Source organism: Chelmon rostratus, chromosome 6, assembly GCF_017976325.1.
Source record: "Chelmon rostratus isolate fCheRos1 chromosome 6, fCheRos1.pri, whole genome shotgun sequence".
Lineage (NCBI taxonomy): Eukaryota > Metazoa > Chordata > Actinopteri > Chaetodontiformes > Chaetodontidae > Chelmon > Chelmon rostratus.
The window spans coordinates 25,402,288-25,421,947 of record NC_055663.1 but is presented as its reverse complement, the minus strand read 5'-3'; the positions used below and the strand labels follow the sequence as shown (position 1 = coordinate 25,421,947).

The following is a 19,660-nucleotide window of genomic DNA, read 5'->3' as shown; positions in this document are numbered from 1 at the left end:
CATTTCTGAAAAAAAGAAGCAGAGAACAAAAAACACAGAGCATTTTGTATTCATACAGGAGCAGAAAGCTGTAGAAGTTTACCTTTTAAATTGGGCTTCACATCACAATAATTACACTGAGCTGTCTGTAGTAAAGCAGTACTCTGATGTCTGTCTCTCCAGCTGTCCCATGGGATCCTGCTGGGTGTGGTTGGCTCCGACATCCCGCTGATGGAGGTGATGAAGTTGGCGCCCAGATACATGGTGAGCTCAGGCCTGTAGGAAACCAAACCAAAGGTGAGACGACAGATTTCACAGTAAAAGCTTGAAATGTTCCATGCGCTCCTTCCTCGCAGCTGGGAGCTCACGGCTACGCCTTCCTCATCACCAACAACGGTTACATCCTGGCTCACCCTGACCTTCGACCTCTGGTGAGTTCTGTTTCATCGCTGCAGAAAACATATTTAGCTCAAGAGCTGCAGCAGCTCTGATTTTCCAATTCTCTATTTAAAGAAGCACTATTACAGTGCAGATGTCCTGAAGGGTACACTGAGGGGAAGCGGTATTAAGTATTTATAAGGACAGTTATACAGTATTTCACTACTCTCACACACACACACACGCAGTAACAGTGTGTCCTCTGTCCTGCAGTATAAAGATGGAAAGAAACTGAAGCCGAAGCCAAACTACAACAGTGTGGATCTGTCTGAGGTGGAGTGGGAGGATACAGAGGAGAAGGTAAACACACACACACACACACACACACACACACACATTATCTGAGGTTTGATTTATAAATGATTTTTCATGTATCAGCAGATGAATCTCGACTAGCATGTGGAGAAGTGAATGAACAGTGTTGGAATGAAACCTTCCACATATTGTAATCTACTTTTAAAGACATCGAAAGACGAGCGTGTCAGAATTGTTTTGTCTGGTCTGAGCTGATGCTGGCTGACGTTGACCCTGTTAACAGGGTGAAGCGAAAGAGTAATGATGTTGTCTGTGCTGTGAGGTGGAATAGTCAAACAGAGGACAGGTCGCAGTCCTTTCTTATAATTCTTCTAAGAGCCACTATCGCTTCTGTATTAAAGTTGTTCATTTCGTCACATCCTCTAGCTGAGAACAGCCATGGTGAAGGGAGAGACTGGCAGCATCAGTCTGAACATCAGAGCATCAGTGGATAAAGGGGTGAGTCGCTCCATCAGTCCATCTATCTCACACAGTTTTGGTTTTCACATAACGTTGGTATGGTAACAATCCTGGAGTTTAAAAAAGAAGAATAACTGTAAATAAACGTTGGAGTTTTCATCACCAGTCACATGTATCTGTTAGGCATCTGCATCGTTCCGCCTGTACCGCACAGGAAGTGATGTCATTAAAGTTCCTGGTTTGTTCCAAGTACAGAACATGAGTAAAAGTACTTTGTTACTGTCCACCAATGCACAAGAGCTCATAATGTAGACTTTATAGTAGGGGTCACCAACCTTTTTGAAACTAAGAGCTACTTCAAGGGCACTGAGTAATGAAAAGGGCTACCACTTTGATAATACACTTCTTTCACGTTAGTAAAAAAGAACTCTTCCTCCCATTCACTGTGAAAATGATCAGTTTTCTTCCTTTTTTCTGCCATGTTTTTGTGGGGAGAAAACGCGTTCGTCTCCTCATCTTTGCAGCGCTCACGAGCTCATCTCAGCAAAGCTGGTTTGTCATGCGCACTAGACTGACCTCCCACCCCACTACGTCAGAGTTCGTATATTAAACTTTTTTTATGATATACATTTTTTTTACGTTTTTATGTATTCGTTTCACACAATTAAATAAAATTTTAGACAGAGCTAATTTGTGATTAGCGCTATTTTTAGAACTGACTTACGGGCGACTGATGTGGATGCTGCGGGCGACCTGGTGCCCACGGGCACCGGGTTGGTGACCCCTGCTTTTTAGTGTACGGTGTGGAATAGGACAGATCTGTAGTTTCCCTCCAGTCTTGTAGATGGCAGTGATGCTTTGTAAATGCTGATTGCCAGCTGTTTATTTCTGGGAATAAGAAGAACCTGATACCTGATTGGTCTTCATTTGATTGGTAACAGTTTGTGTGACCAGTCAGTTGAGCCTTTAAAATGTCAGTTTGTCTGAACACGTTATGAGCACTGATCTCTGTTAGCTAACTGTTTAGCTGTCACTGTCACATGTTGCACACTAGTTAAAGTAGCTACCAGAGGCTAGCATTTGCATATCATCTTTACCATCAGCACTTGTTAGGTTAAACTGCCGGCTAGCCAGCGAGCTACCAGTTCAGGCTAACAGGTGAGGCAGGCTTTTTGGTAGACACCAGATCTAAAGATCAAACTTGTATGAGTCACAGTAACGTTAGATCAAATCCACCTGATCAGACTGAATGAACACAAACACAAAAAGCAGCTTCAGCTGTTTCCTGGATGTCTGATTAACTACGATTTGTGACCGAACCATTAAAATGTTCTACAGTGACCGACTGATTGTAACGTGGTTCCTTCTCCAACAGAAACGACCTCTGTACCTCATCAATGACTACTTCTACACAAATATTGATGAGACACCTTTCAGGTAAATCTGCTGTTTCAAGCCTTTTAAACATTCTTTAAAGGTGCTTTTGAAGGAGCTAAACGGATGTTTGTATTCCATCTGTGCCTCGTTTCAGTGAACTGAGTCAATTTTTGTCAAACTGTCCTTTTAAGCATCTGACTAAAGAGAATATAGACACAAAAAAGATCCATAGTTGACTACTTTCTGAGTTTTTGTATTTTCTCACAGATGGTTTGTTTCTTGGTTTGTACAAATCTAGAACATAGAACTGTAACTCTGAGGTTTTCTGTCCATATTCTAAGATAAAAGAATATGTCTCTCGTAGACAGTAAAATATGAGCCGCTCATCTTTTGAAGTGAAGCAGAATTGAAGATGCAGATTAGCATGATGCATTCAAACAGCAAAACAACCTGTAAAGTATTTTATATCATTTTTTGTGTCAGTAAAATCACATGCAGCTTGGTTTGTTTAGTAACAAGTGGTATAAATGTTCCCCTCAGCTAACATCTTGTTTAAAAAGATATATATGGTGTGTGTGTGTGTGTGTGTGTGTGTGTATATATATATATATATATATATATGTGTCATCAGCCTCAAAAATACAGTATCCGCTGGTCTCTACCGTCGTCCCTCCACAGTGCATTTGACCAATCTCTCTGTCCAGTTGTATCTGTGTGGTTTAACCACTAGAGGGCAGCATGTTGCACTGCATGCTGTATAAAGAAGTAGTCCAGTCAGATGTTTCACTCTCTCATGTCTCTTCTCTGGGTCTCTGCAGCTTCGGCATGGTGCTGACGAGGGGTCACGGAAGGCTGATGTTCATGGGAAATGTGTCTGTAGAGGAAGGTACGTTTTCCCACAATCCCCTGCAGCACAGACTCAGGTTTAGATCTGGGATATGGGATTCCCAGGAATACCCTCATGTTTGAAGATGAATAAAAGATTCTGTTGCTGCACTGCTTTGTTCTCACCTGACGTGTTTCCAGTTTAGCTGTTTAGCTGTAACATAAGAACGTTTCTCATCAGGCCATTATTGTTTGGATCTGGTCAAAACCAAACACCACCCAACTGCATTCTGGCTGTCGTAGGTTTTCTACCTTTGGAACAAAAGGGAACACTGAAGCCCCTTTTTTTCTGTTTTCTCTCATCATGTAGCACCCATTTCTAAAATAGACTGTCCAGTTTTATGAAAAGACCTCCTTTATGCAGCGGTGAAATACTCCCTAAAGTGTTTGTACTCCCTCTGCAGGCCTGCATGATCTCACCTCTCCAGACCTCAGCATCGCCACAGAGTGGTATGGAAACATGAACTTATATATTCTATATTATTCATTTTATATTCAGACAGTAGATTTCATCACCATACAGCAGTTTGACCTTTAATCAGTTTATATGTGCAGAGACGGCACAGAGAATGAGTGCAGTAGATCAGAAAATGACAAATAATGTGCTGTTATTGTACCGTAGATTACAAGGTGAGTGGGGATTGGTCCGTAACGAGAGCAGATCTATCAGTCATTTATGTGTTATCAGAGTCAAAGTGAGGGAATGAAAGAGGATTAGAGCCTCATGTATAAGGTAAAAGTCAGGATTTATATGATTAATGTCTTTCTCTCTCCATAAACCTTCTCGTATGTCAGATCTAGAATCAGCTGAAGACGCTGAGCTCCCAGCAGCATGTCGGCAGGTTTCTGTAGCTGTTTATCCTGCTTTAATCAACCTGTCGTCCTCAGGACTTACTGTGAGACGGACATCGACCCCGGCCACCGAAAATACTCTCAGCTTCAGGCTGCCATCCGCTACCTGCTGGGGAAGGAGCCCGACCTTGAGTGTAGGACTGTTACACTAAAATAATGAACTACAAAGTTTCTCCTCCATCTGTCTGTGTTAACTCCTTTTTAATGGCTGATAATATGTTGATGAAACAGTTTCTGGAAAAAGACAAAATCAGAATCTGTCTTGGACACCACGTTATTTAAGAAGTTCTCTGTTGCCTAGGTGACGAGGTGTTGCTGCAGCAGACGCTGTTTGACGCCGTGGTAACGGCTCCGCTAGAGGCCTACTGGAACGCCCTGATGCTGAACGACAGGTGAGACCTGAGATATTTGTGACATTTACATTTTATCATATGATTATGTGAAACATTAAAGGGCCAGTTCACCCAAAAAGACACGAAACATCAGTTTTATATCAAAGATACAAGAAACAGTTCTGAGGCATCATTCTGCAGATTTTTATTTCTGACCAGTGGTTGAAGAAGTATTCAGATTCTTTATTTAAATAAAAGTACTAATACCAAACTGTAAGAATACTCTGTTTTGAGTGAAAGTCCTGCATTGAAAAAGTTACTGAAGCAAAGGTATTTAAGTATAATCAGGAAAATGTACTTCAGGTATTAAAGTCAAAGTACTGAGTGCAGTGAAACGTCCCTCTGACTGTTCTGCTGTTCTATCTGGTCTCATCAGATTATTGTGACTCAGTCGTTCATGTCAAAGCAGGATTTTACTGTTGGAGCTGGTTGAGCTTCATTTGACTCTATTTTGTATCAGACTGCAACTAATGATTCTTTTCATTCTGGATCAATCTGCTGATTATTTCCTCCAATAATCGATCAATCGTTTGGTTTGGAAACATTGTGAAAATAGTGAGAAATGTGGTGACGATGAGGCCAAAGTGACGCCTTCACAGTGTTTGTTTAGTCCGACCAACAGTCCAAAGCTCCACATTATTACAAATACAGTCAAATCATTAAATGATGTGTGTTTGTGTGTGTGTGTGCGTGTGCATGCAGGGTGGAGCCAGGGGTTGAGACGGTCTTCCTCGGTACTCGTGCCGGCCTGATGAGGATCATGAGATATGCAGGAGTGGAGACCAGAGTGGCAAAGTAAGACTCAGACCAGGCGGTGATCACAGTTTACAGAGAAAAGAAGCAAAAAGAAACAGAAACATCAAAGACAAAAAGCAGCACGTCTGCCGAACATGAGCGTCCCTGCCGTTCATTCATTCAGTCCAGCTGATCAATACAAACAGTTCACAGCAGGTGTGTTCACCTGAGCTTCGTGAACTGATCATAGTGCACCAATCAACTAATCAAGTACTGCAGTTTTCCAGGCTGGATTAATTCATTCACAAGCTAATTTCTGCACAAGGTTTCAAAGTAAAAGTTGAATTTCCGCCCGACAGAAAGTTTCTGACTCCGGCTGATAAAGACAACCTGTTCACCATCGATCACTTCCCTCTGTGGTACCGCCTGGCCGTGGAAAACACTCCTGGAAGCTTCTACTACTTCCCCGTCAATGACAAAGGTCTATCTTCAGCCCTTAATGTTGATTTCTTTTATTTAACTGGAATCAGCTGATTCTGAGTGAACTCTTCTGTCCACAGGAGTGAAGTTCGTCGTAGCGACGACAGCAGCGACGGTGTCGTCTGGAGGAAAGACGGCCATGGCTGGAGGTGAGTCCCTCTGCTGCAGCTCTCATTTAATACACTCATTCAAGCTGTGACATCTTTCAAAGTGGGCAGTGGAGTTTCTCTGATGACGTCTCGGATAACTTGTGGCTGTTTATTAGCAACTTCTATTATTGATTTGCTGTTTTCTTCTATGTAAAACTGTTGGGAGACACATAGAAGATAACAAGGCCTGAGAAGTGATTGTTGTGACAGTGGACTGCGCTGCAGGAGGCTGATTCAGTAGGAACCAGCAGACCTGCAGCTAACGCTGTCGCTACAGCAGCTCCTGTAGCAGGAAACTTATCAGCTCAGGATGGACAAGTGAGCATTTTAGTAAAAACTTAAATGAACTCATCATCAGTTTTATTTAGATAATCCATTCGTCCCTACTGTGTGATCTTTGTTGAGCAAAAAATACAATTTAAAAGAAGGTGTCAAAAACAAGCCAATCTAAACAACATGAGCATCAAAACATTCGTCAAATCAGAGTACAGCTCCAGGAGAGCCGGAATATCAGCTGCAGCCTGAGTCTGACGAACAGTAGAAGAAAGTTCAGGTGTGAATCTGTGACCAGGTTACATTTTGTGTTTTGTAATGCTTCACTTCAACAGCCTGTCAGTAGAAGCTACAGCAGATGTTTCCTTTCACAAACGTTCATTAAATGGCAATCGTAGTGTCAGAGGTGAAGGACTCTCAGTTAGTGATTACCTACACACAGCAGATGCTGCGTTTATCAAATAACTATGATGATCTTGTTTGCTCATGAAACCTCAGAGGTACAGTGTGTTGATACTGTGATGGCAAATCAGTCAAGATGTTTGAGGATATAAGAAGAATAGAATGAAAAAAGGCCTGAAACAGGAACGGAAAGGAATGGATGGCATTGTCAGTTTTATCTGGTTTGTTCTGAAAAATATCCCGTACCTGATCAATAGATTGGAATGTCTGGAAGTCCAGAGAGCTGCTGACGTTCATCATGTTGTTGTGAGTCTGCCTGTTTTTTATGGTTTCATGAACGTGGTTTCGTGGCTGCTGTTGGATCATCTGGTTTGGGATTTGTGGCAAGGACCAAATCTGTCGTCACATGAACTGTGCTGTCTCATTCTGTGGTGTTTTTGAGGTAGAAGAAAAAATCCACTTTAGATAAATATAGAGTTTATTATCTTCAGCATGATTAACAGTCCTTGAGTTGTATTTCATGTTTCATGTGCTTATCACAGACAATATGGACAAATAAATGGAAACACATGGAGGTTACAGTATATGTGGGCTAACAGCCTCACACATTTTCTGCCAATATCTCATACTTTACTATGCTGGGAGTAAATGCATGTTTGTCACAGAGCTTGAGAGTTTGTTTGTGCTGGATTGAAAGCCGTTGTAGCTCAAAGCTTGCCCTCTAGGTGGCAGTACAGCTCTAGTATTGTTTGAATGCAGTTTACCTCAGTGATGACGCTTAAAGCAGCATTTCCCTGACAGCAGCAGGACTCTGACATGGTTTAAAGTGTCTGTTATTTGGAGGGAATTCAACAAGGCATTCACCTAACAGAGGTACAAAGAACTACTTCTCAAAGTGGGGGTGTTTAAAGATAAAATATACACAACTGATCAAGAAACAGACGAGAGTTTGTGCAGAAAACAACAGGAAAAATGTCACTTTTCACAGATTCACAGACATTTGTACTTTTGGAGCTTGTGCTTGTTGGGCTCAGATACAAAGACAGAGAGCTTGAACAAAAAGGGGGGGGGTTCATATTTCTTCAAAAGAAACAAAACACAGATGAAGGGAAGTCAAGGTGCAGATGTGCCAAACAGCAGCTTCAGAGGAGTTTAAAAGCTGGCTGAGAGATGCAGCGCAGGGAATAACAATTCACAGAGCATCCATACATTAAAAGAAGTGCTGCAGCATTCCAGTTTCACTGAATCTAGTCCGGTCCATTAGCTGCACAATCAGTCCCCGCCCAGAGATTTTTTAGCACAATCACAGAGCTGCAGGGTTTCTCTCTCCAGACGCTGTCTCATCAATGATGAGAGCCGAGGAGCAGAAGCAGCCAGAGCGTCCTGAAAGGCTCTAAAATCAGTAATGATCAGTGGGTCAGAAGCTGCTGATTCGATACCCGTGCACAATGCCGCAGGTCTCTTTGGGCGGCGTCTCTTCAGGCGAGGTGGGAGATGACATTTGTCCGTCCTCCTGGTCTGTCTCGGCTCCGGACTCGGCCATCAGAGGCTGGCCGCGGTTCTTCATCTCCCTCTGGTACCGCGCCATCAGTGAGGCGTAGACGCAGCCGTAAGTCGCCGCAACCACCATCATGACACACACTGTGCCACAAATCACGCCCGCAACTATCTGCGTGCCGTGTGCTCGGCGGACACTGACGGGTCTGTAGCGCTGGCGAACACATTCCTCTGTGCTGCTGACCCGGCCGGGCGGGCAGGGAGGCCGGGTGGCGTAACCTGACGCACCCTCCTTGGTCGGACTCTGCAGGCAGTAGCTGAACATCTCTGCTGGCACGCTGCGGATGTCCCTGCCCTTCAAATCCCCCGGGAGACTGCACTGCATCGCGTCTACCTGCCCATCTATAAAACAGACAGAGGGGAAACAAAAAAGAGGGGGGAGAACAGGGAGAGAAAGATGAGGTAGAGGGAAGCGGGAGGACAGAAACAGGGAGAGACGGGAGGATTGAGAGAGATGGAGGTCATTATATTCTTAGATGTCTTTGCTCAGCGTACATCCATCCTGCAGAGCGGAGATTAATTGCTTCGATTAGACAGCTTTTGAAGTACAGACTGAAAATACAAAGTGATTAAAAAAGGTCTTAAAGCACTGCAAGCCGACTGCCAAAACTATCAACTTCCCAGTGTTTGAGATTTGGAGAGTCCTGCTAACAGCTCTGCTCACCCCTGTAAATCAACCACTCCATCCAGTTCTTGAAGTCCCTCAGCTTGCAGTCACACTCCCAGGGATTCCCCGCCAGCTGGAGCTGCTGTAGCCCCACCAGGGGCTCAAAGGTGACTCTGTCCAGAGCCACCAGCCGGTTGCTGGCCAGGGAAAGCCAAGCGAGTCTCGGAAGCGCATCCAGCAAGCCCCTGGGCAGCCACAGAAGGCCGTTGGAGGACAGGTCAAGGCCTCGCAGTCGCCACAGCCCCTTGAAAACATCCTTGCTAAGGCCAGTGCCCCCTTGACTTCCATTCAAGCCCTGGAGGACCTCTGTGCTGTTGTTGGGGTCAGAGGTTGCCAGACGCACCCCGAGGTAGTTAGTAGAGAGGTTGAGCCAATGCAGGCCGCCCAGACCTGAGAAAGCTCCAGGCTGCAGGGTGGAAAAGTGGTTCTGGGAAAGGTCCAGGAGCTCTAGGCTGCTGAGGTTGGACAGCTCAGTCGTGCCCAAAGAGGAGAGGTTATTCTGGGGTAAGCGGAGGATGAGAGCGTCCTGGTCCAGAAGTGCGAGGATGGGTGTCAGAGAGAGAAGGCCAACAGCGGAGCAGTCAGTGGTGTTACCGTAGCAGCTGCAGACACCTGGACAGCCTTGGACCGAGCCCAGCAGTTCCAGTAGGACCAACACCAGACTGGACAGGGCTGCACGGACTGCAAGACGTGAGAAACAAACAGGACAACATCATTTACTGCCAGAACTCAACACTGTACACATTTTTATTCAACCGTCATCCGGCACTGACACCTGACCACTGACCAATGTTCGTCTGCCACTGGTCCATCAACCTGAGCTCCCTTCTGTTTGCCTGACTGTGGCTTTTCCTTGAAGTTGGTAGATTTTTGTCTCTTGTGACCAAACCTCTGATTCTTTGGCAGAACTCAAACACAAAAGTTACAAGATACAAAACTGGAATTTGAGTGTTCTGTCTTAGAATATCTATTTTCAACAGTTCACATCTCCCCAAAAAATCTTGATCACTGAGATTTTTCTACAAACTCTATTGAGAGATTAGTCACAACGACACTGCACCACCAACAACTAAACTGAAAATAAAGGAAAGCAGAGCTAAACCTTCAGAAAAAGGTCTACTTCAACACCTCAACACCTGTGGGGTGTCACCATATGTTCCACCTCTCAACCAGACGCATCAGTGAATTTTCTACAAGGTGAAGAATTTGTCCAGACTCACCCAGACTCTCCAGGTGACTTCGTCCATACTGGTCCAGGTTCTTCATGTCTGTCACATGGACTCTGCTGCAGATTTAAGCTCTCACCCAGCTGTCTTCGCTCTTTGCTGGTTCATACCAACATTCAGCTGAGGAGAACGTCCTGGAAAACAAAGAATGGAGACATTACTTCAGGAGACGTGGAGCTATGATGTGAAAACGCATCTGGTATTTCCCTCCCTCTAAATTATATCCTCAGTGTTCCTGAACATAAACACAGAAGACTATAACCAAGCAGATCTTTGAGACCTGATGCCAATTTCAGTATTTTAGAGTTTAAAGAATCAGCTAGATATATGTATTGGCTTATTTCATCCATTTCAACTAATCAGCGCTGATATATCTGCAAAAGGTACCACTGGCCAATATATCAGCCTCGTTCATTTATCGTTTAGCTTTAGTAAAAACACGAGTCAGAGGTGCAGAATCTGACAGTGGACTGATTTAAACTCCCGAACATTTTACCAGTTTCTAAAAAATGTGATCTTCAGCTTCAGCTCGCCAGAGGAAAGACGCTGCCGAATTTTAAGATCTGAGATTCCACAGGCTTGTACATTTGACTTCTTATGAAAAACAAATATATTTTTTATTTTCTAACACAGTTGTGTTTGCACTGGTTATTAAAACCAGGAGAGTTTCACGTTGGTCCGAGCCCTGAAGTGCTCAACTGCCAGCCCCGAACACTGAAATGAGAAAATGAACCTGGACGGCTGAAATGACTCCTTCCACTTTTGCCTGGTCTGTCTGTCCTCGTGCTCTGTTTTACATTAAAATTGTATTCATACTTTAAATGTTAATTCATTTTTATCTAGTCCTGTGTGTGAAGCACTTTGTAACCATGTGTTTTAAATAAAGCTTTGCTTCCTTCCTTCGCTACTGTACTGTGAAGGATAATCCTTTGTGAGCTTTGTTTAGATTTACTTTGCTCTCTTTCAGCCTTGATTTTCATTCATCTCGTTGTTAGCGAAGGAAAAAATCTACTCCTTCACGCTTCGCACTTCACATCTGGTCCGAGGATTTAAACTGAGGATTTTCTTCACGTGAACCTGTTTCTCAAACCTCTCAGCCACCATGAAGAGTGTAACTCAATATACAAGATTAAGTGGAATATTTCATGTGCACTGATTAAAAAACATCAACAGCTTAGTCTCTGGTAGAGCCGATTCACAGTATATTGGCATTGCAGGCCGGAGTTGTGCTGTAATTCACAGCATGTCGCTTGTCCTCAATCCTTTTCATTCTCTGCCTCTCGCTCGCTCAGTGAACACACAAGGAGCTTCATGATGAAGTGAAATAATCCTCTGTGTTTTCATCCAGCAACACCAACACCGGAGGAAAAGTCAATGCCAACTTCTGTCTTCTCAACGCCCACTAACAATTCCTGTACGCTGCAGAAACAGTACAGCGTCAGCATTGTTTCACACATACAATCAAGAAAAATGCTTGGATTTTTTTTGATGATTTGTTCGCTTTTAATTCACTCATTTTCCTCCTGATATCGGGGCCAATTTCGGGAACTCGGATATGCAGGGGAGGAAGTGTGCGAGAGAGATAAAGCTGTAGAGGAAAAGAAAAGTGCTGTCACTCCATCATCCATCTGTAGCTGCTATGATGAGCCAGAGAAACGCTGCCTCAAGGTCTTTCTTTTGTTGCAGGTCCCTCTTTTGTTACGTTGGCACAAAGATACGAGTCACTCTGCTGGGGTCTGCGTGACGCAGGAAGGTGCCTTCAAGCCACTACTGACATTACAAAACAGGAGGAATTACAGTGCAGGTAGACGAGCAATAATGGGAGGAGACACGCGAGGAGGCAAACGTGACACAAATGTGACATGGAATATTTGACGTCACTTCATATCAAGAGACCAAACAGAACTGGAGCCTTAGTTCCCTCCCAGTCACAAGCAGATCGTCTACAAATGCATGATGGATGTAGGATGATGTGGACTAAGTGCTGATGCTCAGGTTGTCTGCAGGTCTAGACTTTTATCACCAGAGAAATGACAGCAACGGATGTTTAAAAGCTTTTAACGACCTACATTTATATTTCCTGACGTGACCTCTTGCAGTCATGCAAATGTGCAGGATGATGAGTGGTCATGCAAATGTGGACCACGGATGTGAAAGGCAGTTTGCATCAATCTCCTGCCTGCAAACCTCCTCATCATCGTTGCCAAATAACGGCTTAAACATGCGCTGGCGTCGCTCAGGGAGGTTTGTGTGGCTGTTTTCTTTTGGACCTGTGGAGTTCACATATAATTCTAATACATCCATTTCCAAGGATCAACAAATCAGCTCGTTTGATGTGCTGGACCAGTGTTGTTGAGACTCGGTTGGTACGAGTGTCAGGCTTCTCCTCGAGCCTCTGCTAACTACAGTAGTTACCCACAACACCTTTCTCTGTGCAGATCTGCACACCATTTATGTGTCTCTTCACAGAAATATTTTAATTTTGGACCCTTTTAAAGATGCTATTTGTGTCTATGTGCGAGTGTGTGATTGGATAGGTTGGTTGTGTGTCGTATTAAATTAAGTTATATTCAGTATAATGTAGACAGCTAAAGTAGCTTTCACTTTCCAACCAAGTTTAGCCCAGGTTCATCCTCACTGTATAGCCATTTTCTAATCAGTGCCTACAACTTTCTCTTTTAACCACAGAGGCAATCTTCTTAGAATCTTTACCGGGAGTCTGCCCGGACTGAATCAAAGCAAATTTTGCAACCTGAACATCAGCAGTGAAGATGAGATGAGTGGAAAGCAGAAGAGCTGAAAATGGTTTTACTTGATTGCAAAGTTTCAGAGACAAACTGTCCCAAAGCATAGAGACATAAAGAAGAAGATCAGTCAGAGCTGCAAACACGTACAATCACAGCAAAACTGTTTCAGACAGTTTCAGATGCTGTTTCAGGCCAAACTTTCTTGTGTTTAACGTATGAGGACGTGTTGGCTGGTTACATAATCAGGTCCAGCCTCGGTTATATTATGTAGGTTAATATACCAACATGCAATGAAAGAAACCACAGTAACTCCGATCAGACGTCGGATGACAGCTGCCAGTCACATTAGGTCTACTACAGAAGCCTGTAAGAGGATGAGCGGGGCCTTTATCAGACCCTAGAATATCTTATGGAGAAGGTGACCTCTGACCCTTTTCGCCGTCTGATGGCTGTAACAACAGATGGACGTTGAATCATGTTGCACATTCTGAAAACGGGGAGAAGGATTTACAGAAAAACTTGATCTCGCCTTATATAAATCCTACAGATGGAGCCGAACGATAAAAACACAAAGCCCACTGCGATGTCTTCGTCTAAAGACCTGAAAACACTCGGCGCACCCACCGCTGCACGCTCGCGCTCGAACACGAAGCATGCAGCTGCGAGCCGAGCACCAGAACAAAAGCAAACATAGGGGTTGGTATGTCATCTTGTGTTTATCAAGAGCTCAGGTTGCTGCTTTTCTGCTCTTCACCATCTCACCGTTTGCCTGAGTGTCGCCTCCTCTCTGCACTACTCGGCGTCTCGTTCTTTGGACTTGTGACTTTAAAGGACTTCACAGAGAGCGTAGACGCTGCTGCGTGTAGATCGAGGACGTCAGATTCACCTAAACTCAAACTCCACCCGGCAGGTTTATCTGTGACGTACAGTCTACCAACCTTTGTAGGCCGGGGAAAATCATAGACTCGTGTCTTTTGTATATATTGTGCTGCGTCGTGCATTTGTCCTACAGTAACTTATAAAGTGAACTTTTTCAGGAGTTTACATTTTATGTTTTAGAAAAATAAATAGAATTTAAAGATGGTGGAGGATTAGCAGCCTACTCATGAGGGCTACGTCTGGTTTAAAGCTTTTGATTGGTGCTGATACGAACCCTGATTGCTGTTAAATTTGTTGCTCCAGAGGATCTTGGTGACTTTGCTGATCTCCTGTCTTTTCCTGTAGCGCCACCAGCAGGTTTAAATTTTACTTTCCCAGTGAAATATCTCAGCATCTACAAAATTGCTAAGATATTCATGAGTTTTCATCTAGTGCCAACGGTTTGGTTTATGACCTGCAAAACTGATGACCATCAGTCTTAGCAGCTAGTGTTTAGTGCTAATTAGCAAATGTTAGCATGCTGACATGCTAAACTAAGATTCCGAACATGGTAAAACTTAAACATGAGCATATCAACGTTGTCATTCTGAGCATGTTAGAATGCTGATGTTAGCATTAGCTCAAAGGACTGCCGCACAGTCGCTAGCATGACTGTTGACTCTTTATCTTAATTTATTAAACTAAATAAAACAAATTAAGCAACTTGTCTTAACAAAGAACTGCCATACAAAGTCAACCTCACTGGCTCATTAGATTTTCTGGCAGGAGGCCCGTTTGAAACTGAAAAGTGCACGTTTGTTTACGTGCAGTCCGAAGAAGCACGTGTTCATTTATTACAGTACAACCAAACATTTTTCATGCTCTGCTGATCAAAGACCCCCCCCCCCTCAACAGCCATTGAAACAGCTTGTCAAAAGCACCATCAACCAGATTAAACACCACCCACGCAGCAGATTAAAACCCCCGAGCGGGCCTGTTCAGGAGTCCAGATGGTGTCAGAACAACTGGTCCAATAGAACCCCCCCCCCCCCCCCCCCCGCTGCCGCCGCCGCTACCGTCCTCGCTCTCTGTTTTCTGTTTTTACTGTTGTGTCATCATCACACATCTGCTGCTGCCACTTTCATTTAAAGCACCCCCACAAGACCTGCAGTAAATACACAATACGTGCTTCACATGTTCGCTGATCAGCTCATAACCAGCGAAGCTACTCGAGATGACGATGATAGCATGGCACTCGCCGGCAGCCATTGTTGGTCCAGCTGTGGCCGTGAACAGCTGCTGCTGAATTTAACAGAAGATTTCTGGTCTCTTTTTTTTTTACTCTGAACTGATCATTTCATCTCCAATCAATCTGATTGATTGTGTGCTCATTCACTGCCTTAGCTATCCATCATTGTTACCACATCTGCTTTTCCTCATGCACCATTATTATGTAAACATTAGCATACGTTGCTGTACGTAAGCTAGCTGACAGACAGCAAAACCAGGAGGAGGTGTTCAGGTGAGCTCAATGCTACGTTAGCCACCTGAAACCAAACAGCGTTAGTGGGACTGCGACCCATTTTGTTTTGCAGCCACTTGAGTTTGTATAGCTGTGGCTCTTTGGTTTGTAGACTGTGGGGCTCATTCTCATGTTGTCGCGTGTCTGATATCTTATATTACTCTTAGTGGTGGTGGATGTTTGCCTCCGTCACCTCAGCTCCACCCCTTTTTGACCGAACGTCCCTTCAGAGAGATCTGGAAAGTATTTTATAACACTTTTCATGGTTGACGGTCCAGGGATTCAAACCAGCAGCCCTCTTAGTTCCACTGTGTCACTAAAAAGCAGCAGAACAGCCAACTGCACGTGTGGAGAAGTGGTGGATTATTATCCTGATTTAAAACTCTGCTGTTTGGATTTTGTCATTGAAGTCCTGCCGATGCGATGTTCCCTGCTTCATCTGCAGTGCATCGCTCCAGTTTTCTGGCCTCTAACGTGGCGTCCCACTGGCTGCTTAATGGCCTCTGACAGGCAGCCCTCCCCCCACCCACCCCCCCTGTGGCTGCACTTTTCCTCCGAACAGCCTGAGAACGAGGCGGCTGAGCATTCGGTCCAAAAGGCCGAGAGCACAAACACACTGCCGCATCAACACTGAGGCAGGACGAGCGAGAAAGCAAGTAAACAACGAGCAACACACACACACACACACACACAAACAAAACACTGCACGCCGGAGCACACACACAAGCTCACTCCCACATGCTTTTAGACTCTCTCTCTATTAAAAGCAAAGATAAGCACATGTACATTACATGGCCAAAAGTATGTGGACAGCAGAAGAATCCACCCATACATGTTATTCTACAACTGTAGGTATTAATGTGCTGCTCGCACAACACACCAGAACATCAGTGATGTCCAGCACTGATGTTGGTGGTCAGTTCTGTCTCACAGTGGGTGTACCAGTTCAGGCCGAAGGTGTTGGGTGGGGTGGAGGTCAGGGCTCTGTGCAGGCCGCTCTAGTTCTTCCACACCAAACTGGAGAACCATTTCTTTATGTAACTTTGTGCGTGGGAGCATTATCATGTTGAAAGAGAAAAGAGAAAAACACCAACTGCTGACAGACTGTCCTGTCCAAAACATTGTAGTAGTCGTTGAAATTAGTTGATTGACAGAAAACTATCTGGGAACTTACTTTGATAATTGGTTAAACCTGCAGTGCGAGACTTTTGAACTGACTGATCGCCTGTTACATTCAGACCCTTCTAAGATTCAGCCACCGCCATGAAAAGCAGAATGCTGGAGTTTTTAAATGTGCACATCACAACATAGCGATGGAGGCTTTAGCACCAAGCAATACATCAGAGACGATGTCGTCATAAGCATGCCACCAGTGTTTGTGTAATTACTCTCTCTGCCTGAAGGGGGAGAAAAAAGTTCTGCACTGCAGGTTTAACTTAAGTTATTTTTTAAGCAACTGTGGTCAGACAAAGAAAGACATTTGAGCATCATCATCTTGAGCTGTTTGAAAATGACATTTTGTAGATTAAATCATTAACAAATTAAATGTGAAAAAGGAGAGTAATCATTAGCCAAATACTGTAGCGTGAAGATTTCCCTGAGGAAAACCGACCAGAAGTACACTCAACTATGTGCACAGGAGTGTCCACTTATTTCTGGCCATAGAGTGCATGCACACACATACAGGACACACACTCTTTCTCACTTTCAAAGGCACATGCACTTTACTGTACATTCAGTATGCACACACGCACGCACGCACGCACACACACACACACACACACACACACATCGGCCGCTCACCATCTGCTCTGCTGCTTCAGCCTCCAAACAGAGGAAGAAGAAGAAAGTGCTCTTCTTTTCCTTGATCTGCAGCGACCAGAAAGGAAGCTGAAAATCTCAACCAAACATGGGCCGAAGCTCTTCTTTCTTAAAAGCTGAATCTGGATTTGTGTTTCAGATCTGAGCCCAGAAACCGGACTTGTCTTCAAGGACAGAAACTGGTCTCTTCTTAATACGCCAGCAGCTTGATTCCCTGTTAGAACCAGAATATGAGACCGTCTTCAAACCAGAAACAGAAGCTGGACTGGAGTTTTTATTCCAGATCAAACGGCGCTCGTCGTCATCCTCCTCTTCTTCATCCACATCGCTGCTGTCTCAGCTCCGATCATCTCAGAGCTCTGTCCAACACACACACAGCCCGCCGACTGAGGACGAGCGAGCCTCTGTGTGTGTTTTAGAGAGAGAGAGAGAGAGAGAGAGAGAGAGAGAGAGAGAGAGAGATGCTACTGCTGAGCTGCCACTAATGGTGTGTGTGTGTGTGTGTGTGTGTGTGTGTGTATGTCTGTGTGTGTGATGTGCATTAAAGCAGAGTTTGACAGAAATAGTAACAGCAGAGTGTGTTGCTGCTGCAGGCTGAGCTTTGAATGAATGGGGAGAGAGAGAGAGAGCGACTGTAGTAATGTGTAGTATTTCTGTGCAGTACTGCACACACAGAGATGCCTGTGAGAGACTAAGACAGTTAATTTATCAGAGGATAAAGTGGAGCACCTCACACTGCAGGCTGGAAGTCAGGGTGGAGCTACCTGTGTGACTCCACCCCCAGTGGAACATGCGTAGCCTCACCATGTTTGCTGCCACCCTGTGGTGTGACTGTTCCACTACAGCTTCCAAAGGTGTGAATGTGCTTTTGCTTTTTGTTTTTTGACAAAATCTAAACTCGGTCTTATATGAGTGTTAAGTATTAATGGTGGAGCTAATTGTAACTATTTCACATACAGATCACTTCAGGTACACCTGTCCAACTGCTAGTTAAGTAATAATCAGCCAATCACATGGCAGCAACTCAATGCATTTAGGCATGTAGACATGGTTAAGACCATCTGCTGCAGTTCAAACCGAGCATCAGAATGGCGAAGGAAGGTGATTTAAAGGATAACTTTCGTTTTTTACAACCTGGACCTTATTTGTAGCATAAAATACGACCATTTACTCACCCAAGCAACTTTGGTGGCATTTGGAGTCGTTTTGAAGAAATTACCCCCAGAGGAGAGGCGCTTATATCCATATAATGCGAGTACTCGGGGCACCCATGCGCAGCCTCTATATAACTCATAATCTGCGGCAAAACTCGTTCATATTCCAATATTTTGTTATGATATGCTGGTGCTATTCCCCTCTCAGCCTGTGGTGGCATGTTATCACCATCCAGCGTCTATAGGCAACTACCTCTGACGTGGATGATGTCATTTCCGAACGCCACGCGCTGCGAGCAGCCAGCCACAACACGGCTAACTCTGCGGCGGTCGGCTAGTATAGCTATAGTTTGCGACTGTTATTTTTTACAAAATGGGTGAATATTTTTCCGACTCTGAGGTGGTGGACGATGACTCAATAGCTAGTAACTAAGTCAGCTGTGATGTTGGTCAGAGGTTCAAGAGGTCGATGCAGCTGAACTTTCTTCCTGCTGTGCAGTTTTTTTAAAATACAGAGTTTTATTTTCAAAAAGGCTCGTGCTCACTGTAGTTTTTAATCAGCGAAGCGGGAGGAAACAGTGCACTCTTCTGGGACTACTGTCAGCGGCGGATGAATCCACATTTGGTGCTGTAGTGAGTGTGTGTGTGTGGGACTGAGTCAGAATAAACTACAGTGTGTGTGTTCATGGTGACCAGAGCAGCGACAGCGAGGCTCACTGATGGTTGAGTGTCTGTAGTGGAGCTCTGTGGCTCCCAACTGATTCAACGTGGGTTTGTCTTTTCATAAGATTCACAGACATTAACACAAATGTAAAATGTCACCAGCTTTATTTTTTTTTTTTTATTTCTGACTCCAAAAACACTGGATGAAAGTAGAAACCAGATTCTAGTTGCAGCATAAATAGAAGCACAATGTGTTGCTGTGCTGATGCACAAACATCCCTAAATAACCCTCAGCATGATTTAATCCTCCGCAGCCATCATTAGAATTGATTAGCGTTTACTTTTCAGACTGCTCTGACTTTAACTGTTTATCTGGAGATTTCATGAGATTTCTAAATGTTTCTCCTTAAATTTATCGGTTATGTAAACATTTCCTCTGTCGGTGAGAACTGTATTGAGTTTATTTTTTAGATACTTTGGAAATATCGTCTTCACAGTGTTTATTCCAGTGAAGTCTCCAGAAGTGAATTAGATTAAATTGACTAACTGAGAGACGGAGACATCGTTCAGCTGGATGACTTTTTTATTGGCTTTCATTAGCAAACAACATTTCTGTAGCAGAATCTCAGCTCCTGTTAGAGTGTTGATCACACTTGTGAGATATTTTGTGCCAAATTCAAGTCGGAGCTGAAATGAATCAGTTTGACGTGAGCTCGCCATCATCTCTGCTGCAGGCTCGACGCTGCAGGCTACATTAGCTGCTATTAGC

General features: G+C 44.2%; 2 protein-coding genes across 2 annotated transcripts in view; one reads left to right on the top strand and one right to left on the bottom strand.

Moving 5' to 3' along the window:
- Positions 1 to 19,660, top strand: part of LOC121607580 (voltage-dependent calcium channel subunit alpha-2/delta-4-like) — a 59,291-nt gene that overhangs the window by 19,766 nt on the left and 19,865 nt on the right. Inside the window, exons 16-27 of the mRNA XM_041938461.1 lie at positions 163 to 243; positions 336 to 410; positions 631 to 717; positions 1,099 to 1,170; positions 2,507 to 2,568; positions 3,327 to 3,394; positions 3,798 to 3,843; positions 4,282 to 4,379; positions 4,547 to 4,637; positions 5,340 to 5,432; positions 5,732 to 5,853; positions 5,933 to 6,001. Coding sequence (XP_041794395.1) covers positions 163 to 243; positions 336 to 410; positions 631 to 717; positions 1,099 to 1,170; positions 2,507 to 2,568; positions 3,327 to 3,394; positions 3,798 to 3,843; positions 4,282 to 4,379; positions 4,547 to 4,637; positions 5,340 to 5,432; positions 5,732 to 5,853; positions 5,933 to 6,001 — 964 coding nt within the window. The remainder of the gene's footprint in view (positions 1 to 162; positions 244 to 335; positions 411 to 630; positions 718 to 1,098; positions 1,171 to 2,506; positions 2,569 to 3,326; positions 3,395 to 3,797; positions 3,844 to 4,281; positions 4,380 to 4,546; positions 4,638 to 5,339; positions 5,433 to 5,731; positions 5,854 to 5,932; positions 6,002 to 19,660) is intronic.
- On the bottom strand, positions 8,094 to 10,166 carry LOC121607578 (leucine-rich repeat and transmembrane domain-containing protein 2-like). Its single transcript, XM_041938460.1, has 3 exons — positions 10,121 to 10,166; positions 8,898 to 9,581; positions 8,094 to 8,575 (listed from the first exon to the last, which is right to left on the bottom strand). The coding sequence occupies exons 1-3, from the start codon at positions 10,164 to 10,166 to the stop codon at positions 8,094 to 8,096; spliced, it is 1,212 nt and encodes a 403-aa protein (XP_041794394.1).

Bases quoted from the DNA above. Each gene is read 5' to 3' on its own strand.
- LOC121607578 (XM_041938460.1), bottom strand. From the start codon at position 10,166: ATGAAGAACCTGGACCAGTATGGACGAAGTCACCTGGAGAGTCTGG. The intron at 9,582-10,120 runs GTGAGTCTGGAC...CACGTCTTGCAG, and splicing joins AAGTCACCTGGAGAGTCTGG to TCCGTGCAGCCCTGTCCAGT. The intron at 8,576-8,897 runs GTGAGCAGAGCT...TCTGTTTTATAG, and splicing joins GGAGTGGTTGATTTACAGGG to ATGGGCAGGTAGACGCGATG.